The 27909-nt window shown below is 43.2% G+C and overlaps 1 protein-coding gene across 1 annotated transcript in view; it reads left to right on the plus strand.

The window, feature by feature from the left end:
- Positions 1-3519: 3519 nt before the first annotated feature.
- UBTD1 (ubiquitin domain containing 1) overlaps positions 3520-27909 on the plus strand; it is a 46348-nt gene continuing 21958 nt past the window's right edge. Inside the window, exon 1 of the mRNA XM_069978896.1 lies at positions 3520-4021. Within this exon, the coding sequence (XP_069834997.1) occupies positions 3940-4021 (82 nt within the window). The 5' untranslated portion in view covers positions 3520-3939. The remainder of the gene's footprint in view (positions 4022-27909) is intronic.

Here is a 27909-nt window from a genome sequence, read left to right on the forward strand (position 1 = left end):
TCCTGTGGAATAGGGCCCTTAGCCTGTCCGAGAAGACACTGTGCAGGGGGAGGAGCCAGGCAGCAGCTTAGCAGATTACATAGAGCGGCCAGGACTGGGGAGAAGTTGCCGCCCCCCTCAGGGACCTAAGAATCTGCTGCCTGAGGCGGAATCCTCATTCTGCCTCATAGCAGAAGCGGCCCTGTACATAACTACATACAAAGGTATAAAGGTAACATTTCTATGACACAACTAAAGTGCTGGGGGATACAAGCTGTGAAGCTTTTAGAAATGTAAATGCAGCTCCGCAGTTTATTTTTGGTTGTTAATCAGGATCAATGCCAGGATATGCCCTAGTACTTTTTGGCAATCAGGGAACAGAGCCATAGATTGTTTGTTTCCACTATCGGTGCCCACAGGCCTCCTCTAAAGGCTGCCCAAGTCAATTGCAATGGAGACTTTTACAAATATCGCAGTCATATGACCACCCATGCTATAGAGTAGTAGTCATTGATGTTCTTGGTCAGTCACATGACCACAATGCAAACAGAGGTGCATATACGCAAATTATATCATAGTCATTTATACTACCTTTTGACCTGTGCTTTACCTATGGCCGCTGTCAATGTGCGGCCTTATCGAACAGCGGCCGTTGTTCCCATAGAAAAACGCAGTGCATTATTTTAAAGGTAACAACGGCTGTTCTTGTCTTAAAAAAATACACCGTGTATTTTTTAAGTCAAGAACGTTCGTTGTTGGAGATTAAAAGAACGGACATTCCTGCCCTAAAATAATGCACTGCATTGGACTCTATGGGGACAATGGCCATTGTTCACAAAATGAATTGAACAGCGGTGGTACAAATAATTGACTTGGCAGTTATTTGCGCCCGCTAATGCAGGAACAGCGGCCGTTGTTTCCTCTGTTAACACAATGTACAGCCGTTCTGATTGCATAAATTTCATAATCCTGCGGCCATTGTTTATACATAATGGTCCAAGGCTTGTCGTATACCCTTGGGTTTCCATTCATGCTCTGGGTAGCACCAACCATGTCCTTATAGATGTCTGTTCTGGGGTCTGTATTTCTTTTTATTGCTATAGAGGCCCTGGGCCATGGATGTGTCGGCAGCAGGAGAAGACTGAGCTGGGTGGAGAAGAAAAGGAAGAAGACGTCACCCATGAGTCACTATTAATGGAGGATCTGTCACCTTTCCGGATATGTTTGTTATAGCAAATCCTTGTATTAGCCATGAGGTGACAATGCTGGAGCATTTCCTCTGTAAATGTATGAATAAAGCCGTCATGGAGGAAAAGTTTTTCAAGGCCACTAGCCATTGATCTACAGCCGCAATAGAAAGTCATGCAATGTGTAGTAGTTCCATACAGTTCCATACAATGACCGCAGCTGTCAATCAATTGTTGAATCAATCAGTAGTGTTACAGAAAGGCTTGCCCAGCCGCAGCCACTGATTGGCCGGGCGGGAGAGCAGTGCGCCGGGACCCTGTGCAGCGAGGACAGGTAATGTATACAGAGCGGGAGCCAGGCGGCAGCAGAATTGGTTAAGGGGGCGGCAGAATTACATACACGCAGCGGTCGTTCAGACCGCTGCGAGTATGTAGTGACGTGTGAACTGAACCTTAATGCGAATGTACCATTAGGTACATTCGCTTTAACACAACCAACGGATAGATCGGCGCCATTCTGTCTACAGGTACTGGGCCAGGGCTGAAGCATTGGAGGTGAGCCGGCCCGCCCCCAGGAGCCGCCTCCAGTGCTTCAGTATCGGGCCAGTACCCGAGGATAGAACGGCGCCATACACAGGAATCGGGCCGCGATTCAAAAAATAGACCACGGCACCGGCGCCAATCTATCCGTGGGTCGTGTTAAAGTGAATGTACCTAATGGTACATTCGCTTTAAGGATATGCTAGACAGACAAGTTGGGGACAATGAATACAGACAATTCAATATGAAACTATCGTTAGGGCCGTATTAGATGGCCCGATGCCTCCTGTAAGCGAGCGCCGATCTGCTACATCAGCACTCGCTTACCGAGCCTATTACACAGCTCGACAATCGTTTAGCAAGGGGTGCATATATATCATTAGTGATGTCTGTGCATCCCTTAAACTGTATACATACCTCTCCACGTTCAGCACGATCAGCCGATGATTGTTGTCTCTATTACATCGGCCTGATTCAGCAGATTATCGGTCTGTGTAATAGGGCCCGGATGGTGCCTTTATCTGACAGATTTTTGAAGCCAACGCCAGGAACAGATTATAAACAGGTTTTAAAGGAAACACTAAATTTTAAGCCATTCCTGGCTTTGGCTTCAAAAATCTGTCAGAAAAATCTTTCTGTGTAAACGCACCATTACGGTAACTTCACACGTACCATATCGCAGTGGATCCGCAGCAGATTTGATCTAAATACGTAAATACTCTATGTGTGGGCTACACACGACAGCAAATCCCATTTAATTTGATCAAAAGACTTGAGCAATTTCACTACAATTTACTATCACGCAACTTTATTACTCTTGGGATTTGAAAAGATAAAAAAAAAATAGTCCAACCCCAGACATATCACAATCAGGTTGCCGTCCCATGCGACTTGCGGCTTTGAGCTCAATGCAGTCGTATTGTGTCGTGTTTTTTTTTATTATTACAAATAATAACTAATACAAATAATTTAAACCGTGTGAATCTCTGTACAGCGCTGCGTCATATGTTAGCGCTATATATATATAGGAATTATTATATGCTTGGGGAAATCTACAGAGTTTCGCTTGAGATGATAAAAATGTTTTTTTTTTTTTTTTCAGGAGCGGCAGGTCTAACTAAAAATACCTCCTGGGTAAAGGCGGCGGTGGCGGCATTGGGTGAGGCCAGTTACACCACAAAACCAATATAAAACGACCTCACGCTCCATGGGCACGCACTGATAACAACCCAATGAAACCTTCATAGTCAGCGGCAGGCTACCTCTGCAGATGCTTATCCTGAAAATAACTTTTTTTTTTTTTAGTTAACAGTCAGCCCCGTCCAAGATTACAATCTGCTAAAACCACAATACAAAGTCGCCCTGTGTTCTCGCCCAGGGAGGATACATGAGCTTTCTTTTTAATCTTATTAAAACACAAGACTTCCCCAGCAGGACCCTGTGCCCCTTTTGCCCCCCTCCCTGGTATTATGTGTCTAAGGGGGGGGATCACTGACCCCAGATTACTGAAGAAGATTCCTTAGCCAGAGGATTAGATGAATAGAAGTAAAGCACAGCAGGAGGAAAAGAGGAAGAAGGGAGGGGGGGGGGGGAGGAGGTTGCTGCAGGGAGATATCATAAAAATTCCCAGAGCACAGCAGGGAGATGGGATCAGGCAGCAGCAGGAGGTCAGGGCTGCAAGGGTTAAAGCTGAATGCATGGGAGGAGAGAGCAGGAAAAGCTGAGTGGCTGTGTCACATGCTCACCTGAATGGGGAGGAGTGAGAGGTGGATCTTTCTCTCTTCTTCTGTTTTTTTTTTTTTTTTGCAAGGGAAAAAATATTTCCCAACAAACAAATAACACAAGCTCTTTATTTGCAAACAAGCAGTAGGCTGTGTTATGCAGGAAGGGACTGGCCTGTGCTGAGCTGGACTGGCTGGTCAGCCCTCCCTTATGACTAGTGGAGCCAGGAAGCTGCAAGCCACTTTTTCCAGGACATGTTTGCAAGCTTATAAGAGGACTTTTACTCAATGCCCAGTGCTGCTGCCAGGCTCTGCCCAAGGTGCTGCACTTCCTGCATGCTGGCAGAGGGGAAAGCAGGACATTGCATGCAGCCCAAGTGACATGAAGAAGGGAAAAGTTTGGATACATTGTGTGTGCTGGAAGTAGGAGCTGTCTTGTCTGGAGCCACTGAGCAGGATATAAAGAGATTGGATTAAGCTGTGCATGGGGATCTGCTGAGCACACTCCGGCTATGGGAGGCTGCATGGGAAGACCTAGGACTGAGAACCAGAGAGCACAGTCCAGGGCCTCTGCAAATACTCGCAAGAGAGCAGGTAGGTACAACCATGTGCCTGCAACTCATAGCAACAACCACTGGGTGGCGACGTGATAGGGAGAGGTTGCATTTGCCCCTTGTTTGTTACTTTGTATCAGGAACTTCTGGTTTATGAAACAATGGACAGGAATTGCAACATTGGTTTCAGCTGAACTTCTTCTTATGCCTGTTATATTACAGTTCCTCTTATTTTCTAGCAGTAGTTATAATGTATATAGTTATAACTCTGTGTACTGTGCAGGGGATAGGAGCTATTTGTCTCTGTTATCAGCCACTTTGCTTTGAACATCTCCTGTATTCTCTACTTACTAACATTTGTAAAGCTACATACACACAGTGCTAAGGTTTTGCAATATACTTAGATGTGCTCTTCAAGACCATAAGGCCATTAACCTCATTGTAAAAATGCTATTTTTTTCCTTAATGTGAACATGCCCTATGTGACCGATAGCAGAAACTTCCTGGAAACTTTGTACTTTCGGTTAATTGTCCCTTTAAGGTGTATCGGTTATATACCATGTAGGCAATGGAAGTTACAGGAGCCAGATTTCCAATAATCGGTATATGTATATGACATGCTGTATAGATTGAGGAAGAACCTGCATTTAGGGTACAGCCTCCCTTGAGCTGGGTTCACACTTATGTCGGAGATCAGGGCCTCTATGGCAAGTTCTGCTCTGGAGGGGGGAAAAAAAATGGAGCCAAACTGTCTGCTGCATGATGGACACCAATGGTTCTCAAGAGACTCCATTCACCTTAATGGGGGTCCATTGGGTTTTTGTCTAGTGTCCGATATTTTACAGAAGCCAAATGTGACAAATAAAAACTGCTTGCAAATTTTTTTTTCCATCCCATTATCTAAATGGAACCTGCGACAGAGCTCCAGCCTAAGTGTAAACTCAGAATTGGGACCCTATAACACAGGGTTGCTATTGGCCAAGGTAATGTAAGTAAGGACAAGGTAACGGCATGTGACAGTCAAAACTTGTAAGCCCTACTCATTGCAGCTGGGACCTGGGAAACATTGTGTAATAGGGGATGTGTGGTCGATTGCAGCAAAAAGCTGAACAATTACCGAGCCGTGTAATAGGTGCAGTAAACGAGATCAGCAATGGTTTACTCGTCAGCTCTGGCTGTGTGACACAGCCCATAAGATTAATAGGGTCTCCCATGTGTTTAGATGAAGCCACTGAATTCCACCAAGCCGACCAAACGAGACCTGTGGACTACTCTGCGGCTGATTCAGTGACAGCTGCCGCCACCACATCGCGTACGCCTCAGTATATCGCCTTGGATTGCAGCTGTCGCTCAATAGTTAAAACCATGTAGTAGAAGTTGTATAACATGCCTCAGTGTAGCCCAGGCCTAAGGCTTTGTTCCCATTTTATCCATTAGATGGCCATCAAATGGACAAAAAAAGACAGTGCGGAAACATAAGTTTAAAGGAGAAGTCCGGATACATTTTTTATTAAAGTATTGTATTGCCCCCCAACAGTTGCCCCCCCATATTACCAATATACACTTATTATGGAAAATGTTCATAAAATGCTTTTTCCCTGCACTTACTACTGCATCAAGGCTTCACTTCCTGGATAACATGGTGATGTCACGACCCGACTCCCAGAGCTGTGCGGGCTGTGGCTGCTGGAAAGGATGATGGCAGAGGGGACACTGAGCATCCCTATGCCATCATCCTCTCCAGCAGCTACAGCCCGCACAGCTCTGAACCTGCAAGGTTTACACAGACATAGACTATCTGCCAAAGATTTGAAGCCAAAGCCAGGAATGGATTTGACAAGAGGAGAAATCTCAGTCTTTCCTTTATGACCTGATCTCTGTTAATAGTCTGTTCCTGGCTTTGGTTTCAAACCTGTGGCAGATAATCTTTCTGTGTAGATGGAACCTTAGGGCAACCTTGGTGCTTTTATATAGGATAGATGTAGTTATATAGGGATCCTGGGATGAGGTTACCTAAGAGCTTTTATATACTTTTATCTGGCCTTGCATTTAAATCACAGTGGACCCCACATCCCCCGCATTGAGAGATGTGCAGACCATTTATGATGACCGCAGTCGGACAATAACTTGTCTATGTTAATGGCCTTTTAGTGTCTGTTGGCCTCCTTGTATATATTGACTATCCCTAGAATGTGATGTAAATTTGCCTGTAGACTCCTATGGAGTCCTGGCCCAACTGCAGGTCTGATGGCCTGAAGGGATATCATCATGAGGTGTACGGCGGCTATTGTGTATGTACAACGTGAAGTGTAAATATGAGATGTATGGCAGCTCTTTTGCGTGTGTTATAAAAAATATATATACTGTGTGTGTGTGTGTGTGTGTGTATGTATATGTATATGTGTATATATAATATTTATGAGGTGTATGGTTGCTCGTGTGTATGTTCACCATGACATGTGAGGTGTATGGCTGGGTGTGTGTATACATATACTCTTGTGTATGTCAGCTCTTGTGTGTGTGTGTGTATAATAAATATATATATTTATTTATTATATGTGTATGGGTCCTTTAACAAACAGATTTATCTGACAGATTTTTGAAGCCAAATCCAGGAACAGGTTATAAACAGAGATCGGGTAATAAAGGAAAGACTGAGATTTCTCCTCTTTTCAAATCCATTCCTGGCTTTGGATTCAAAAATCTGTCAGATAATCTCGTTGTAGAAGGACCCTATAGCGGCTCTTGTGTAATATGACATCCACGTGTTGACTTACAGCTCTGACAGCAGTATCGGTCTGGATTAGCGTACTATATCACCTACGTGTGCAGGACTGTTTACATACCATTCCTCAAAGACCTTTCAACCAGAATGTAACACTAGATTGTGTGCTCAAGGTGACGATACGTTCCTATGCTACTATTATATAACTGCTTCACAATATGACCTCCGGCCAGCGTATTGTCAGTTTACTTTCTAGAGAGCCTTTCTTGTTCACGTCATGTGATTCCACTTTTTTTCTGATACTTCTCCCCCCATTTATTCCATACCTGCTGTCACTACCTCTGGCGTTGTGGACCGGGTCACTTAGCAACCAGTTGCCGGCTTCGTTGTGTCAGACAAATCTCAATGGGAGAGATTTATCAAACATGGTGTAAAGTGAAACTGGCTCAGTTGCCCATAGCAACCAATCAGATTCAACCTTTAATTTTCTAAAGAGTCTGTGAGGAATGAAAAGTAGATTTGTCTTAGTTGCCCCTAGCAACCAATAAGATTCCACCTTTCATTCCTCACAGATTCTTTGAAAAATAAAAGGTGGAATCTGATTGGTTGCTAGGGGCAACTAAGACAACTCTACTTTGCACCAGTTTGATAAATCTTCCACTATATAGTTTCTTTCTTTTGAAACGGTGCCACCCCTGTCCTCAGCTTGTATGTGGTATTACAACTGAGCTCCATTTGCTACAACAGAACGGAGCTGCAATACCACGCCCAAACTGAGGACAGGAGAGGCACTGTTTCTGGAAAAGAAAAGTAGCCATGTTTTTCTAAGCCTGTATAACCAGGGTTGTCTTGTATTGCAGCTCGGCTTTATTGAAGTGAATAGGGGTTGTGCTGCATTACCACACACAGCACAGTTGCTTCTTTATGGGAAGCTGCAACCACCGCAAAATCCAGCTAAACCATTTAGTTTATTAGATTTGTGCTAATGCTTAGTATGCATCTGGCCTCCAGGCCTAGTCACGGTCCTGTCATAGTATTGGGATTTTCTGAACGTTCGATTACTAAAAGCAAGCAATTGGCATATATTATTGTACAATGCAAACTATAGAAATGATATGCCCACCGCCATACCGTGAGTCTTCGTCTGTCAGGACATGATGGGAGTTGTAGTTTTGCAATGGCTGTAAAGTTTTGGATAAACTGTATTAGATGGTTGGTTGAACCCGCAGAAAATGGCTTGTTCGGCCATCTATAATGTAATCTATAACAGGCATACACATTCTATAGCGGTCAGCTACTTTATCCAGCTTCCCATAAACGTACCGCTCAATGGGGAAAATAAAATACTTCACTGCTAGTTGTATGGCCCATAGGCAGTAGGACACGGCGTGTTGACATCCTGCGTGGACGGTACTGCCAGGTTTGATCTGCATTGTGGCACTCTTAAAGGGGTTATCCAGCTCTACAAAAACTGGCCACTTTTCCCCCTACTGTTGTCTCCAGATTGGGTGGGATTTTGAAACTCTGTTCCATTGAAGTAAATGGAGCTTAATTGCAAACCACACCTGAACTGGAGACAACAGTAGGGGGAAAGTGGCCATGGTTTTTGTAGCGCTGGATAACTCCTTTAAGGCCCTTAAAATGATTATCGGCTGTATTTTGTCGATTATCAGCCATTATGACCAGTAATCGCTTCATGTATTAAAAGGCAACGATCAGCCGACATGAACATGTTGAAAGACAACGATGGCAACGATCTGCTACTGTCGCTCCGTGCAATAGGAGTGGCAGCAGATCGCCGCTATCTCCTATGGGCTTCCCAGGCAATCGGGTAGCCCCCCTGCACTTGCCCACTTGTTGTCGGCACGTGTAATAGCACCGGCAGCGAGAAGGAACGAGAAGTAAGCGAGCGTCGACTTATCAGGTCAGAGCTCGCTTGCTCCTCGTTTCCCCCTATTACACGCACCAACAGCTGGCGGGTAAGGGTCCTATTACAGTGAGCGATTTTTAACGACTAACGATAAACGATGTTTAGCGTTAACCTAAAAACGTTCACCATATTACACAGAACGATAATCGTTAGTTACTATTGTTACTACGATCGTTTATTCCTTCTGATCCCATTAAAACAATGAACAATGTGCAATTACACTAAACGATTAGTGAAAAAAAATGCGGAACTTGAGCAAACGTGGAATTACAGCGAACGATTAACGATAATTTTAGGTTCAGATATCAACAATCAACGACATAAAAAAGATTTTTCGATCATTGCTTACAATTACACAGAACAACTATAGTTTAAATTTGAATGATTTAATGATTTTTCGCACGATAATCGTCTTGTGTAATAGGGCCCTAAGTGCAGGGGGTGGCTGCCCAGGCAATAGTGAGATCATCCCGCCAGCTCATTGGTGATAGGAACGGCGGCAGCAGACCGCTGCTATTACACAGAGTGACAGCAGCAGATTGTTGCTAGGCTAATCGTTTGTGTTTCAGCCTGTTGAAAGACAATGATAAGCCGACATCGTGCACAAATCGATTATCGCCGCAACAGCCAATATCAGCCCAATACGGACGATAGTCGCTTCGTGTAATAGGGCCTATAGAATGAGGTAACACACAGCAAATTTGATGCAGATAATTTTAATGTTTGGCAGACTTGGACAACTGCAAACATTTCTTCAAAAAATAAAAATAAAAACCTGCTGAGTGTGAATTCACCCTTCGCATTTTCAGAAGCCATGGCTACTTGAGCCTTGTGGGTTTTTCTAACCCTTATCTAAGACCTGTATCTTATTCTCCTGGGGAAGGTTGATCAGCATTAGATCTTTTTTACTAAGTATATGAAATACACTTTTCATCTATAATGAATGTACATTTGGTGGTATGACCGGTCTTGGGGTTTTTCCACTAGGCAGGAATATTTCTGGTTGAGTCATTAGGTTTAATGTGTTATGTAAAAGAAGCCGTCATAGAGATAGGACTATCTGCTGATCTGGGGATGGAACAAAGATTGCAGCAAATTCCTACATAAATTCCTGTCCATAGACAGCACCACTCTTGTTTCCAGTTTGGGTGTTCGTTTTGTAACTCAGTTCCATTGAATTGAATGCAGCTTAATTGCAAACCTCACCTGAACTGGAGACTAGAGTGGTGCTGTCCTCTGGGAGAAAGTGACCGTGTTTTTGTAGCGCTGGATAATCCATTTAAAGCGAATTTACTACCAGGTACATTGCATTTTTTAATTTTTTTTTTACGTTAACAGACAGGCGCTGGGATGCCATTGCTGTGTTTTTTTTGTTTTTTAATTATCTCCCGGTTCCTGAGCACAGCGCCAGTCTATTCCTGAGCACCAGCATGGAGCTGAGTGGTTGTTCAAAAATGACCGCGACATTGGCGTCCCAGTGCTGGTCTGTTGTAAAAAATAAATAAATAAAGTGATTTACCTGGTGGTACATTCATTTTAAGTAGGCAGTAGAGCTAGAAATTAAGACAGCCCAGAAATAATACTCTTATTTCGCAGGTCATATGACCAACACCTGTAACCAGCGCTCCTATACGTTCCTTTACATCTTGGCTCTTGGATCAAATATGCATAGGTGGCTATGTTTCACAGCTGTGAACAGAGCTGAATGGTCTGCTGCACAAGAGACGTCAACAGATGCCATTAACCTTAATGGAATTCTTTGGGTTTCTGGTTTAGATGGAGGCCTCCAACGCAGACTAAAGGCCCTATTCCACCAACAGATCTGACGGCAGATTATCTGCCAAATATTTGAAGCCAAACCCAGGAACAGACTATAAACAGAGAACAGGTCATGAAGGAAAGACTGGTTTCTCCTTTTACAAGTCCACTCCTGGGTTTGGCTTCAAATTTTGGCAAATAATCTGTCGTCAGATCTGTTGGTGGAATAGGACCTTAAGCTGAGGACCGTAGGAGCAGGTTGATGCCAGCTGTATCCCAACCAGCTATCATGCCATTTAAACCTATGTGATTGATGGAGGCCGCTGAGTATGGTCTCTGGTCCCATAGACACTGAAGGGAGCCGCAGCAATGGTCTGTTATGGGGGCCCTTCATTTCTAGAGATGGGGGAACCATATTGGATAAGTGTTATAATTTGTGGATGTGCCCTTTATCGTGCTATACTGCTCGGCATCAGTGTTCATAGAAACTGCTGAGTAAGCGATCTCCAAGCTACCAGATATCAATCTAACGGGATTTTATGGTGCCTGTTTGTCGGAAAACATTTTATGTCGGAACTGCAAATAACATCAGTGATGCCAGAAAACACACGTAACAATGTCAGCCATAGCAAGTACCTGCAGCATCACAAGCAGCCTGGTCTGTACAGTTTCTCTGAGAGGAAGGGAGTATGTGCATGCTTATGCCCCTATTCCACAGGTCGTTTAGAGGAGCAAACGAGCGCTCTCAGCGCTCGTTTGCTCCTCGTTCCCCACTCGCTGCCGTCTCTATTCAACGCGGCTGCAGCGAGCGGGTGAGTGCGGGAGGGGGCGGCGGCGAGCTGCGGGGGGGCTGCCCGGGGGATCGCTGATCGTCCGGGCAGCCCATAGGATACAGCAGCGTCTGCTGCCGATGCTCCTATTCAACGGAGCGACGGCAGCAGATCGCTGCTATATCAGTCGCTTGTTTTTCAACATGTTCCTATTCCACCGGACGATTACCGTCCGTAGCGGCCGATATCGAACGATAATCGTTCCGTGGAATAGGGCCTTTAGGGTGGAATTTACCAAGCCCCATTTTTCCGAGCCCTTGTTCAGTGTGAGATTCTGATCCTAATAAATTCCTCATCATATCCTATGTATACCTAGCTGAGTTTGCATGTGTTCTAAACACTGAAGTGGAGAAAAACTCTGTCAGACTCTGGACAGTGATTTGTCTCCTCGAGAACGAAAGGGACGGCACTTGAAATCTAATATTCCTGATCCTTCTCTCTTTCTCTACCTTGCTGAAATTTTTTGTTTATTTTTTGGAGGGGGGCATATTCCACTACAGGCCTTCCATGTCTGTGTCATCCGCAAAATGCGGAACGTGTGAATAAGGCCTTACCCAGTCTTTTCCCAGGTGCCCACTTCCATCCTCGGGGTGGGCATCGATCATGGTCATCTAATGCAGGAAAAACCACGCCCACAAGCAACGTTCAGTAGCTGCATGATCTTGCAGTGACATCAGATGGAGGTGTTTCTCCTGCACGTTATCATTGTGACATACACCCGCCCCCTTTCAACCTGGAAGGTGTAGATCAAGGAGAAGAACAGGTAAGACAACCATCAAAACCCTTAGGGTTCTTTTATACACACAGACTTATCTAACAGATATTTGAAGAAAAAAACAGGAATGGATTTGAAAAGAGGAGAAATGTCATTTTTTCCTTTACGACCTGTTCTCTGTGTATGTGTGTGTGTGTATGTATATATATATATATATATATATATATATATATATATATATATATATATAATATATATATATATCTCTCTCTCATTAGCGATGGCTTTTAGTGTAAAAATTTCATACATACCTGACCATGCTCCCCGATACCTTCCTGGCTTCTGCCTTCTCCTGCAGCTGCCGCCACGAGAGTTGCGGGGCCGGCCTCTGAAGTAACCAGCCGATTGGCCGTGATTTTAGGTCGGGACCAAAAGACATGATCATTGTCATCGCCTGATCGTTGTCCTTTTTACAGAGAGCGATAATCTGCCGAATCAGCCTGATTCGGCAGATTATCTCTCCGTGTATTTGGGGCCTTACTGTAGGAATAGATATAACTTCCGGCCTACAACTTACAACTTCTTTGTTATGATATCTGTATTATTGTATCTGCAAGGCTGGGTCCAAATTGTGTTAACGCAGCGTATCCCAGCTGTACGCTGGATCCTGGCAAAACATGAATGCAGACGTACACTGTGAGGAATTTCAGTAGGCCCCATTTACTGCAATGGCCCAAATGTAAGTGGCTGGACTCTATGTAGTGGGACGCTGTGCTATGGAGTCTAGACCTGCTGTAATGCGCCAAAGTATAACACGGAACCGCGTTCCTTCCACCGTGTCTCGCAGTATACTTCTACAACTGCGACACACTTCATCAGCCTTATGTGTTTGATATCATCAATGTACGCCTGGCACCTTGTACAGGTCTATTATGGCACGTTGGCTTCCGAAGCCCTAGGGAAGGGCAGTCTTTTAGTGATGATTCCCTATAGATCTCCTCCATAGGGCATATGGCCTCTCCTGTGTGTTGTATGATGACTGTTCTTGAGTCAGGTGTTTGCCCTGTTTAGCCTCTCATATAGCTTGAGCCTGAACATCATCCATAGTTACACATCTATGTTCACTGCCCCTCACCTTTAATAATGGAGATGCCCCCTTTCCTTCTAGGCCCTAAAGCATCTGCTTCTTCACTGATGGCTTCATCTGGACAGGCCTGTTCCCTTCTGTTTCTGGCAGATGATGGATGACACAAATCACGCTCTTCTCCCCTGTTAATCCTTTTCTAAAGGATCAGCAGAGCAGTAAGTCGGTGCAGCCGTGTAGCCTGTTGTCATCCTGTATAGATTCTACATACAATGTACACACTCATCAATAGTTCATGGAGCACAAGCAACATAAATGTGCTCCCAATCGATAGTGCACCGAGCAGAAAGATCATAAAGTGATTTATTCATAGCTAGGTATCTGTACTATGTGGCTTCCAGAGATTAGTCGTAAAGAAGAAGGATAATAGAAATGCTACTTGTATCTAGAGGATAATGCCCAAAAACCATCAAGTAAGCCATTGTTGTACCCTACAAACCTCTCATGTAGCCTGGACTGGGTATTGTGCACCTAATCCTTCTGACATATCATAATAGGATTGGCGGTGGTCCGGGTCATGGGACCCCCACTGATTGCTAGAGGCAGAAGCGCTCTGCCTATTTATTTCCACTTGGCTCTTCCCGGTTGTAGTCAGTGGAAGTCTGAGACTTTGCGAACAGAACCAAAGGGGCACAGTGATAAGCCAATTGCTTCTGCCTCTTCCTTCTACCGATCAGTGGGGGTTCCAGTGCCCATTGCAGCCACAAAGATGCAAACCCAATCTGGCCACCCATGCCATCACCACCATATGTGTAAAAGAAAATCCCGGCACTTCACCAATTCAAGTATTGCTAATTTATTCTGTGCAAAACACCATACAGTACAGAAGGACGCGTTTCGGCGTATAGCCTTCATCAGCTCATGGCTATATGCCGAAACGCCTCCTCCTGTACTGTATGATGTTTTGCACAGAATAAATTAGCAATACTTGAATCGGTGAAGTGCCGGGATTTTCCTCTACACTACGTCTGGGATGCTATCCCACCACGAGCACCACCACCGCAGCAGTGCCGTCTCCACCACTAGTACAGAATCTCCACCATATGGACTTTTATCCAATATCTCAGAGAATCATCAGCCAGCGGTAGCCATATTGTGGAGGTTATATGAATGACTAAGAAAAAAAAAGTGCTTCCTTAAGGCCCTCCTTAATAGGGATGAGCGGATCGCGAGCATGCTGGAGTCCGATCGTTCGGCCTTTGAGTAGGGGTGGCTTATAAAGTTACATGCAGCCCTAGGGAGTCCAAGAAAACATGAATACGGACTATAGCCTATGGCTGTATCCATGTTTTCCTAGACTCCCTAGGGCTGCATCTGAATTCTTCAGCCACCAGTATTCAAATGCTGAATGATCAGACTCAAGCATGCTTGCGTTACGCTCATCTCTGCTCCTTAGGGTCCTATTGAAGCCCAAGTCAGAAACAAGAATATACATGTGCTACAAAAGGTAAGAGCATATTGAGTAAAATTAATTAGCAGGAAAGCGATTATAGGCAATGTACTGTTACAGCATGGCATGAAAGAATGCCGCTGGTGTTGTAATCCCTAAATCATCTGGTGCCAACCTCACCAGGGACCAGGCCTGCAGGAAATTCCGGGAGACCAGGAACAGAATATAACACCTTCCTGACATTATGGGTAACGCACTGTTATTCAGGGAGTGCAGACCAACCTATACAAAGGGTGCGGTCAAACTTGTGTGGCGGTGGTGAAGTAGGGTTGTAGGTGTATCACTTATTGTGTGAGTACTCAGATATAAGGCACTTTACTACATGACAGGCGGAGGGTACAACATCTTATGGCTCTATAATTTACCCACGGTATAGACATCCAAAGCTCGGCTCTCATTCATTCCATTGGGAGCTAAGCTGCAGTAACCTAGCTTCACCACTATACAATGTACGGAGCTGTTTGCTTTGTTTCACTGGGCATCCCTGTGCCATATATCAGACACGGCTGATCGGCAGTTGGCTGGTGCTGGTTGTTGGCAATGCACAGGCCTGATACTGCTGACTTATCTTGAGGGTGTGTTTCATCTACTGAATCGGGGTGGAATTTCAAGCGGAGTCCACTTTTTTTTTACATTTTTACCATGTCAATTCTTGGGCAGCTGGTCGAGTCCACGTGAGACATCCCATTGAATCAATGTGACAGGCGGAACTTCAAGCGGAGTCCTCCTGAAATTCTGTGCTCATTCCGTAGTCTGAACATACTCTGAGGATAGATCTCTTTAGAAAAGTTCATCAAACAACCAAAATGACAGACACCTCGGCAGAACCTGATAGACCCCATTGATTTACGTTTGGGTCTGTTAGGTACTGGATTTGGCAGAGGTGTATACTTTTACAGTATTGTGCTATTTGGAGAGTTTTTATCACACTGTAGGGGGTGTTGGAAGAGCCTCCGGCTCTGTGACCGATGCTTGGTGGTAGCCATATATGTGGCTCTATTTAGCGGGATAAGATAAGATAATCCTTCAATAGTCCCACCATGGGGAAATTTAATCTGGTCCACCACATGGCCTCAAAGTTTGTAAGTATGTTTTAAAGGGGTTGTCAAAAGTTATTTAAAAAAAAAAAGTTGCTTTTTAAAAAATAAAAATCACCATTGCTGTGCACAGGTTTTGCATTGTATTACAGACCAGTTTAATTAGACTGATATGCAATGGAGAAGACTGTTGCGGCCATGCATTTCCTATCCCTGTAGGGAGTTTATTATTACAGTGGTACCTTGGTTTAAAAGTTACTTGGATTGAGAGCATTTTGCAAGAAGAGTTAGTTTTTCAAAGTTATAACTTGGTTTAAGAGCTCCCTGTACTGGGTGGGAGGGGGGAGCGGGAGAGGGGCATGGTCTGCATAGCTGGGTCTACAGCCCTGTACTCTAACCCCGGAAGTCTTCCTCCCCTTCTAAATCATAGCAGATCAACTTCAGGCTTGAACTTGCATTAGGGGACACTGTGGACACTTCATAGTTGTAACCCCTCTATGTGCCCACATCTGCCCTGCTCATTCCTTCCTTCCTGCAGTCTCTATCAGCCCTTGTGTTTGCCATCCTCTCAATTCCTGCTATACTGTGCCTGCACTCACACTCAGCTATACACACTGCTGGATAGAGAGGTTTCTGTCACTGTCTTCCTGCACAGCTCTGTGATTCTCACTTCCTGATTGGTCCATGCTGAGCACACACCCCCTCCCCATTGCTGTCATGTGACCACACAGACCTCTGACAGCAGCTCTGCTTCTCTATTCTAGCCTGTTGTACTACACTACTGCATTATGAGGATCTGCAGTTCCATCCTATATCTACAAACTGCTGCTATGTTATCAGGTTTATGCACCTACTATACATTATACTCCACATGCTGATTGCTATATTGTACAGTAACTTATAACATCACATATTCAGATGTTTTGAAATGTTTGTTTAATTTGTTTTTTCATGTTCAGAATAAAAAATTAATCCAAGGCACTACTGTATATTTGTGCATTCCCCCCCCTTTGATGTGCGTTCAGCGGCCGGCTTGCAGATGGTTGTCACAGACCCATTAATATAAGTACATTTTTGTAACCTGCCATAAGTATGACTGCCGATGTTAACACTGTGTGTTCACAAAATATTAAAAAAAACAGAAATGGGATATTTTGAACGTGGTGTAAAAACTGTTAGATTAGTCTGTGAACTTCTGGAAAGTGACAATAATTGGCCGAGACAAGTAGTTTTGCAGCTGTCTTGTTACATTCCACGTAACAGGCAATAACCTGTTTCCTCTACATCTGTAGTGAGTGTCGCAGCTGCTGGCAGAATGTACAGAGCGTTCCCTCCCCATCGCCCCTGGATAACAGCATCTCGCATGGAGCCGAAAAAATCTCTGCGTCCCAAAACTCCTATTTCGCAATGCACAAAATAGTCTAGAATTTTCCCGATCTGTAGAAATGATGTATTTTCTATTAGTTCCAGACATGAAAGCAAAACCCCTTATTGTCTGGAGGAAATCCGATACAGTGGTGGCCGCCTTGGCAATGGTCGTTTGTAGAAGTCGAGCAGATGAACTCCATCCGTTCATTCCAAGTATCTTTTTTTTCCCCAGTTTCTGTTTATAGAACTTTGATCAACTTTCTTTATACTTTTGTTTCAATCTCTGTCATTGTCCTATCTGCAGAGGGAGCTTAGCCTGGGTTCACATTGGGTTTTTGGTGTTTGAGTCAAAGTTAAAAAAAAGCAATGCGTTTTTGATCCGTGTTTTTTTTTTTTTTTACAATTGAAGTCAATGGAAAAACGGATCATAATGGAAGCACCCATTCTATTAGTTTTTTTGTTTTGTTTTGCAAAAAACGGATTGCAAAAAGTAGTGTGAACACAGCCTAAGAGTTTAGCAGAATTCCGCGGTGGAGCGTTCCGTCACTTTTACTCCGTGTCAACTGGCCCTAACCCTTGCATAGAGTCCTAGTCTCAGCTGATATGTCAGAGAGATGACTTGAGCGGTGGTCAAACCTGCCTAATATTGTTCCATTCTAGTAAGTCCATAGTAGTAAAACACCTTTGCTAAAAAAAATTTTGATTGACGTAAAAAAAATCTGAGCAAATCTGCATGTACAGACCCCAACGGAGGGCAAAAATCGTGTATGTGTGTGGGGGGGAAGGGGGAGAGAGAATCAGGCATGTTGAATTTGTATGCCTGATCCTTGTGTTCTCAGAGAAATAAGCCATTCCCAGAGGAGTCTGTCAGAAACGTCACCCTCCTCTGTTGACATGTGAACACCAAGCATTAATGTGTATAGGGAGACATGAGGCATGGTGGATTTCAACATGCTCTATTCTTTGTGTCTGTGGGACAAGTTAAGGCCGTATTACACAATATGATTTCTCGGGGATAGCAAGAGCCAATCTGTAAGCTCTGCGCTCGCTTCGCTGCGTCTAATAGCACAGGCAGCGAGTGTAGAACAAGGAAGAAGCGAGCAGAGGGGCAGCGGGAGGGGCTGCCAGTACGATCCTCAGATCCTTCGGGCTGCCCATTGAAGTCACCGGCGGTCTGCTGCCACTCCTCTTATTACACGTATGACAACCAGCAAACAGTCACTGACAAGACCACGATCAGCCGACATTGTGCATGTTGGGTGATTGTTGCCTTTCAACGTGTGCTATTACCCTAAACTATCGGCCAAGTGAGGTCGTTAATTGTTTAGTGTAATGAGGCCTTTACTGTCAGGAAGGTCTAGTAGTCACCTGATCTTTTCTTCCCATTAGAATGAGCATACACATCCGTCTGAGCCAACCACGCATGGGAGGGGAACGGGTGTGGGTCAAAGATTTGGCAAGTTATCTCTTTGGAGCAGCTTGCAGAATGGGCAGCCTGCCTCTGCCTTGTGTCTGTAGTGGAAAACAAACCCCACTCGTTTAGATCCCAAAAGAGTAGTCGTGTAGCTTTCCATGGCTTCTGAAGAGTACATTTGACTAAGGGTCCTATTACACGGATCGATTTTTTTTTTTTTTTTTTTTTGACTAATGATTAACGATCGCAAACGAGATTGTTTATCATTACCCTGAAATCGTTCGCCATATTACACAGAACGATGGTCGTTATTGCTATCGTTTATTCCTTCTTCACCTAAGGAAAACAATGGGCAATGTGCTATTACACTGAACGATTACTGAAAAAATGTGGAACTACAGCGAACGATTAACGCTAATTTTAGGTTCAGATCTAAATCAACAATCCACGACATACAAAGGTTTTTCGATCGTTGCCTGCAATTACACAGAACGATTATCGTTTAAATTCGAACGATATAACGGTTTTTCAGACGTACCGTGTACATGGGGCCCTTAGGCTATCTTCACGCAATGTATCATTAATGGAAAACAACGCCCATTCTTTTCAAAGTCAATTGACTTTCTTTTCATATTGCAGTGAAATCCATTGATATCAATAGAACAACGGCCGTTTTTACACAATGCATTGAGCAATGGCCTTTGGAACCCAACAGCCATTTTTGCATTGACTTCAATGCACTTCATTGCAGTATGAAAAGAAAGGCTATTGTTTTAATCGAAATCAACGTCCGTTCTTTTTAAAAAAAAATACTACGTTGTGTGAACATAGCCTTATAGTGCTCCCATATGGGTACCCACAGTATCCCGCGGGTTTTACCATTCTGGAGTCTCTGATAGTTTGGGGACCACCTCCGCCGTATCTTAGAATTTGGCAGATCTATGTTTAAGGTTGCGATGGGCTGATATTAAGCTGTTACCTGTCCGGATACACGAGGTAAAGCCAGACTGCACCGACATGGAGCTGAGGGTTGTGTTTAATTCATAGAAATCCTGCTATTAAAGGTGTCCTCTTTCTCCGTTGGAGGGGGCTGGGATGGGGCTGGATGCACTTGTTAAAGTAACTCTGGTAATAAGCACTTCTCAATTTCAATTGTTCGCGAGCAGACGGCTTGAAGGAGCTGACGCCTCTGGATAGGGACTAAGCGCACCGCAGCCGCGTCGCCCGTAATTGCAGAGATAAGGGAGGATCTGTATAAAAGCACGGCTGGCTCTTCTCTTCATCTATCCTCATTTTTGGGGCTAGGTTTCACCACTGCTGATCTAGTCCTATACTTAATAGAATAGAGAATTTATGGATCGCTTTCCATTACTGGACTCCTAAGAATATTCTATAAGTGGCATATGCCAACCAGATACCGCTCACATAGGGGGTTTGGAGTAACTTTGTAAGTGCATTGCATTATTTATCTTGTTCTGATCCTGAGTTACAGTCTGTGTTATAGTGTAAGGCGGCAGTCACAGTTCCCAGCATCCCTTGCAGCCTGGATGTATGCACAGTGTGTATCCAGGGAAGTGGCATCTGTGCACCATGTACAGTCATCTATAAAACTACAAGTCCCAGTGGGTTTTAAAGCCTTGCTGTATAGAGATGAGCGCAACTCGTGAATGCTGGGGTCCGTCTGAACCTGAGCGTGTGACATTTACCATTGACTGCAGAAGTTTGATGCAGCCATTGGGAGTCCTGGAAAACATGAATATGGCCTACGGCTGTATCCATGTTTTTCAGGACTTCCTAGGGCTGCATCCAACTTCTTTAGCCACCGGTAACCAAATGCCACATGCTCAAATTTTCCCCCGTGTAATAGATGATGTGCAGGGCTCCATGGTCGAGTCCTATGTAGTGAGTCTTGTGAGGCTATGTTCACACATGGCATTTTTCATAAACTTTTTTTGGTGTAACTTTCCTGCATTTTGTCATAAAATGGAGCCAAAATCGTAGCAATTGTAATTGTGCAGGTTAGGGCAAAATAGCATGAAAATTGCAACGAAAAACAAGTATGAGCATAACCTGTGTATACCATAACGTGTGTATAAATACGCTCGGAAAACAAGTGCTGGTCTGTAAGATTGGCCCTCGTTCACAAAGTGCAACGGTCTTTGTAATAGGACCTTTGCTGTGTATCTGACTACAAGGCTCCTTGGCTACAAGAAGAATTTTGAATGCAGCTCTGAAGTATAGAGCAGGCGGTAACTTTGGATCAGGCTATGTTCACACAACATACTATTTTTGAAAAAAATGGCCACTGGTTTCCATTAAAACAAAGGCCGTTCTTTTCATATTGCAATGATATGCATTGAAGTCAATGGAAGAACAGCCGTTATTTTCATACAATGCATTAAACAACGGCCGCTGTTTTGCACTAAAACGGACTTTCAATACATTGTGTGAAAAAATGGCCATTGTTACATTGACTTTAATGCATGTCATTACAGTATAAAAAGAACGGCTGTTGTGCAGGGGTGGATTAACTTTACCATGGGCCCCGGGTTGTTCACCAAGCTTGGGCCCAAGCAAAGAACTTGGTGACTCTTTGGGCAATAAGGGTCCTATTACGCGGATCGATTTTTTTTCTTTTTAACGATGATAATGATTGTTTATCGTTAACCTGAAATCCTTCACCATATTACACACCGATAGTCGTTATTGCAATTGTTACTATGATCGTTTATTCCTTCTGATACCAGCTAAACAATGAACAATGTGCAATTACACTGAACGATTAGTGAACAAATGCGGAACTTGAGCGAACGAATGTGGAATTACAGCGAACAATAAACGATAATTTTAGGTTCATACCTAAATCAACGACACGGGAACTATTTTTTTTTTATCGTTGCCTGCAATTACACAGAACGATTATCGTTTTAATACGAACAATAACGATTTTTTTGCACGATAATTGTCCCTTAGTCTTCCCACTCTACCCCTTATACAGATGAATTTTTGTACAATACAAAAGGAAATGGTTATCTGTTATTCAGTTCAGGGTGAAAAACGCAATGGAAATAGTTTCTGTCATTGTACTGCTTTCAGTTTTCCCCCTCATTGTTTTCTGATAACATGGTGATCCTGTGGCCTTCAGCAGACAGGTACGCACAGGTACGCACTGCTCTTACCATCTGTAGTACATTAAACACAGCAAGAACAGAGTCCAGATAGGGCTAGATTATGTGCTGCACACGGTCTCCTGACTGAACCGGACCAGAACAGATAACCACCGCCACCCTGATCACTGTTTATTTTCATTGTGTACTTTACATTGGTTTGATGTTGAGCTGTTTAATACGGCTCATACAGGTTTGTATTATTGTTACCTCAGTGTTGTAGGAGCAGCAATGGCTACAGAAATTCATGAGGGCTTGCTGTATACTTTGCACCTCTCTGATTTTTATACATGACACGCTAAAGTCATTCTCTCCCAAATGTGTGTGTGTGTGTGTGTGTATATATGTATATATGTGTGTGTATATATATATATATATATATATATATATTACACACACACACACACACACACACAGTGGTGCCTTGGATTAGGAGCATAATTTGTTCCAGGACTGTGCTTGTAATTCAAATTGCTCTTAAAAACCAAGCAAATTTTTCGATAAGAAATCATTGAAATTTAAAAAATTAGTTTCACACCCCAAAATAATTGTTTTATTTGTCTTACCTTTTATTCAGAATATAAAACCAACATTTATAAACAGCTGAATATGTGATATTATAAGTTGCGGTATAGTATAGCAATCAGCATGTGGAGTATAATGTATAGTAACTGCATAAACAGCAGCAGTTTTTAGATACAGAATGGAGCTGCAGATCCCTATAATGCAGTAGTGTAGTACAACAGGCTAGAATAGAGAAGCAGGGCTGCTGTCAGAGGGCTGTGTGGTCACATGACAGCAATGGGGAAGGGGGTGTGTGTTCAGCGTGGACCAATCAGGAAGTGAGAATCACAGAGCTGTGCAGGAGTACAGTGACAAACTTTTCTATACAGCAGTGTGAATGGCTGAGTGTAAGTGCAGACACATTATAGCAGGAATGGAGAGGATGGGAAACACAAGGGATGACAGACTGCAGGGAGCATGAAGGAATGAGCAGGGCTCTCTGTTCAGGGAGAGACTGGTTACAGCTATGAAGAGATTAACCCCCCCCCCCACAGTACTGCTCCTATATACAAGAATATAACTACTATAATACTGCTCCTATATACAAGAATATAACTACTATAATACTGCTCCTATATATAAAATATAACTACTATAATACTGCTCCCTATATACAAGAATATAACTACTATAATACTGCTCCTATATACAAGAATATAACTACTATAATACTGCTCCTATATACAAGAATATAACTACTATAATACTGCCCCCTATATACAAGAATATAACTACTATAATACTGCTCCTATATACAAGTCTCTTGACAACATGAGAGCTGGATCTGTAAGAAGCCTGTGCATGGCCAATATTAAAGCGTAGTGAGTACTAAATAAACAACATTACTATTCTATTTTAATGCGGTATAAATGACACATCATCTCCTCTATATCACACTGTCTAGTTCAGCATTTGCTAGGTTTTCCAAGTCGATGCCCAGGTGACTAATTTAGCGATCCTATAATTGTGTATAATTATATTGTTTTGTTGTGAACGCAGCTACAATACTCACACGTCGGCTATGAATTATACCCCTATCTGGTTGAAAAAGCAGCTTTTAAAATAGTGCAATGAACCCGGTGAGACCTTCTGTCTGCCAGGACTGAATACCAAGAGAGATTTTATCTTATATAAAAATAAATGGGAATCTAACACTATAGGGAGAGAGAGAAAGGAGATAAATGTGTTACAGTATATGAAATAAGCATGTGTGTTACTATGGAAGATGACTGTACAAGCCATGGGCCGTATACTGAAGCCGTATCCTACTGTATCAGGGCTATGTATGGAGACGATAGGGCCCTTTAGCACAGATCACTGTGGTGCACCCTACACGTGTTGGCTCATATTTTTAGAATGTCTTTCTAGAACAAAGATTATTGAATTGCCTCGTATTTTAGACAGGTTGCAGAGCATGCCCATGACAGCTATTATAAAAAGTCACTGAGCAATTTGCGGACTGTTTATGGTCCATGCGGCTGCTTTAGAACCACTCTCTCTAGATCCTGCTAACAGAGCAGAACTACTTATTGGGTAGATGACTACCCCCATAATCAAGACCACCCTTATAGTTTTTGGCAGCTGTCTTTTTGTGTGTGTATGTGCACAGTGCTGCCTCCTGAATATAACATTATCTTTCTGTCTCCGCTTTTAGTTCAGTGCTTGGTGTATCTCCTTCCTTGCTGTTATGCTTCCATTTCTGCTCACATAGCCCTTACGACTGTTGGGTTCTTTGTGGATGATTTCTGCCTAACAGACACTATTTTCCCCACCCTAACACTCTCCCTGACAGACAGCAGCTCTCTCCCTAAGCTCATCCAGCCTGCGTCTGAAGCGAGCATCGCGGGATCTGGATCTTTATATGCCCAGGTCATCTGATCTGGCCAGCCAATCGCTGCTATCGACATGTAGGGTTTCCACGTGATGCTACAAGCTCCCAAAGACTCTCCTGCATGATGATTGGCTGAGAAAAAACCTCCAAACATGCAGGAAGAGTAAGATGCCATTGTCTCGAGTATCTCGAGATTCTCGTCCGAGTAACACGTACCATCGAGTACACTAATCGAACGAGTGCAGGGCAGTATCCTAGGACAGAAGAACTGACCCAGATAGAGCAAAGCAACCGTAACGAAGATCTACATACTCTATCTTGCAGCGCGGATGATACCGGATAATTTTGGACACTTGGCTACACCTAGGTAACCAAGACTGGGACTTGTGTCACCTTAATAGGACGGGTACCCCATCACTGTAGGGCAGAAGGTGGTCAGACATAGCCTAAACACAGGCACAAGTTTCTCTCGAGTATCCCCTCTAATGTTCTGGCAGAGCACACTACTACCCTGGGTTGAGACCCCTTCGACAAACTCCTCTCCTCTTCACTGCTCAAGTCTAAGCTACACCAGTACCGCTATATCTACCTATATTATCTCAGTACTTTCAAGTATCTCCCAGCACAGTTTCAGTGAACACAAGTCTGTATCAGGATAAGTTATTTGCTGTCAAAGTTCTGTATCCTAAGAGACTGTTCAGTAAAGCCATTATATTTATTTTACTGGGACTCAGTCATCATTACACCAGCACCTACATATATCCCTACACTACACTTCTTGGGTCATTCTCCCCTTTCAGTTGGTGGAAGTACCAATAGTCCAGGTGGGTCATTTTCCACTTGGGAGTACTGTGACAGGAGCCAAAGGGACCCATCACAACCTGACAGGTCACCGACCATTGAGGGACAGTACAAATCGGCCATATCTAAAACCGGTATCAACATCACACCTGTGTGCTGGACTAGCACTGGCGTCACAACAGCCACCCTCTCTGACCGAGTACTCCACAAGAGCACTAAATATGTAATGCAAAAACACCTATAGATTCATGGATCCTTAAGTATAGGGCTGGATATTTCTGTTACATGGCTCAATTATCCCCCCCCCCAATGTATTGGCCAATAACATAAGTATCAGGGCATAGACACCAGGCATCTCTGTAGAGTATAACTATGCCTGTTTAGTGAGGAACTATTCTATAGAACCACGAACTGGAGAGAATGGAACGGCTGCACATCCCATCTATGGCTGATACTAATGCCGCTAGGCCTATATTAAAAATCAACACCAGAGTATCTGTATATGAATTGTATATGAATTGATCTATTGTATTCTAGAGAACTACTCATCACTATACTACCTGCTGTAAGATTTCATGTTTTGCCGCTCTTTTCTTGAACTGTAGAAACCTAATAAAAGAATCTTGCACGTTTTAATACCTGACATAACTTAGATGCCATAGACGTTAGACAGCTGTCACTTAAACCTATAATCGTCCACCTCTGCCGTGCAGGATTCCTCCAGCATTACCTGTATTTTTATTTTTTTTTATTGACGTCACCTATCTCTTGAAAAGACAATAGGGTCTGACTGTGAAAATCCAACCAGGCCCATTCATGATTGAGTAGGAGAGAGACTTGCTGGGTCCTGTACGTATTAGATCCTGCATTAAAGGAAATGAAGGCAGTGGTGGTTAGTAGAGATTGGTTGGCATAAAAAAATTATTATTATTATTATTATTATTATTATTTATTATTATTATTACAATTATAATAATAATTATAATAATAATTATAATAATAATAATTATAATAAAGATTATAATTACAATTCTATTTCCCCATGCTCCATTGCTGGTGGCTGTATACAGCCGCTCTGGTCCCTGGCCGCTTCCTGGTTGGAGGGGAGACCTGGTTCGTTACGTGTCAGCCCCACTCAGCCAGTCAACGGTAAAGGTGGGACCCCCGCTAAGGCTGCTGAGTGGCTGAGCAACCCGCAAATGTCGCGACCTGGCCCCCTCTCCGACCAGGAAGCGTCCGGGGACCGGAGCAGCGGTATGCGGCCACCAGTGCCGGAGCAGGGGAGGTAAGAGAAGGTTATTACTTTTATCCTCTCCAGCACTTTGTCTGGACTTGGATTTGAATAGTAGTATGTATAACTACACTTCCCCTACCATTGACCTGTCCTCATTGGATAGGTATCACATTATCAAGATACCCCCTCCCTAAAAGCAGAAGGGCAAGTAATAGAGTAATGCACCAGATGTCAGACGCAATTTAAAATGTGCCTCCTGTACACAGTAGATGGGATCCTTATATCTTAGTGGCACTCAAAAGCAGCAGCATCATGGAGGACGTTATAGAGACATTTTAAGTAGTGTAAGCTGGGCAGTCTCTCTCTTCTCCCCTCTCCATAGATTTTACTACAGGGATGAGGAACATTAATGTTAAAGCTTTGGCTGTCCAGGTGTGATGGATACTGTTCTGCAACAGCTGGAGGGCCAAAGGTTTCCCGTCCCTGCTTTAGTGGGTAGCAGAACTTTCTCAGGATGAACTTACAGTTACAGAGGGAGGGGGGAAGGAAAGGAGCCCAATAGGGAAGAAACACCAACTAATTCAGTCTATGGAGAGCCTATTTCTATGATAGAAAAGATAGAGCCTGGGATGATTTGTTTGGCATATATACTGAGGCAAATAAGGTTTTATGGGTGGGCTGGAAAATCTGCTTCAATAACCCAGGTTTTCCAAGGTCAACCACATGCAGTATAATCTGTTGTGCAAGAATGGAGCCCAATGGCACAATAAGGTACATCCATAAATATATTTCATACTGAGCAATATACACTCCCCGGCCATTGTCATCTTCAGCTCTCCTAGACTGGGAGGTCCGGGCTGCAGGTGCTCCTGATACAGTGGGAGTTAATACAGCTCCTGGCATGGCGGCCCCCTTGCTATAAATAATGCATGTGAGTGCAAGGTAATGTGATCTCCGCTGTTTGAGAAGAATGACTCTGATCAGATAATATTTCTGCCTTTCTCTATAGACAACGCAGCACCTTATCTCACAGCTGCCGCTTCTGGGCTTTTTTAGAGCTCAGCTTTTCATTTCTCTTTTGTTTTTTGAGATTTTTTTTTTTTTTTACTTTTTATTTTGTTTACTTTTTCACCTAGTCTATAGACCCAGACTTTTATTTGATTTTGGCTTTTGTTAGTGAATTTCTAGAGCCGTTCTTTGTTACCTCTACCTCTATTTTACCCTTTTTTGAGGCATTGCAGATGTAAAATGTTAGTATTTAGTGTAAACATTACACATTAGTATTTATTGTATTTTTAATCCCATAATATGTCTATGTACAGTTCACAGATTTCACATTATTATGCAGAGACCAGCTCTTTCCTGTACTCTTCCGTTGCGTGTTGGCTTATGCACCTTGTACGGCCTGCCAAGTGAAATGGAGAAGTGACTACTACACCAAGCCCGTTACTGGCGCAGTAAACTTATTTTGACACCCATCTAGGCATTGTCCTGACAAAATTTAAATAACCGTCTAATGTCCCTCCATGCATAATTTTTCTACTGAAATACTGACTCTTGTACAAGAATATAACTACTATAATACTGATCCCTATATACAAGAATATAAGTACTATAATACTGCTCCTATATACAGGAATATAACTACTATCATACTGCCCCTATATACAAGAATATAACTACTATAATACTGCTCCTATATACAAGAATATAGCTACTATAATACTGCCCCTATATACAAAAGTATAACTACTATAATACTGCCTCCTATATACAAGAATATAATACTATATTAATGCTTCCTATGGATTACCAAGAAAAATAACATATTTAAAAGTGTGGAAAAAGAAAAATCACATTGGTAACCCAACATATTAAAAAGTTAAAACTGTTAACAAACACATTTAAATCTGCTAAATGATTTTTGATCCAAAAGGTCTGAAATAACTGACTGATTGCA

Source organism: Dendropsophus ebraccatus, chromosome 8, assembly GCF_027789765.1.
Source record: "Dendropsophus ebraccatus isolate aDenEbr1 chromosome 8, aDenEbr1.pat, whole genome shotgun sequence".
Classification (NCBI taxonomy): Eukaryota; Metazoa; Chordata; class Amphibia; order Anura; family Hylidae; genus Dendropsophus; species Dendropsophus ebraccatus.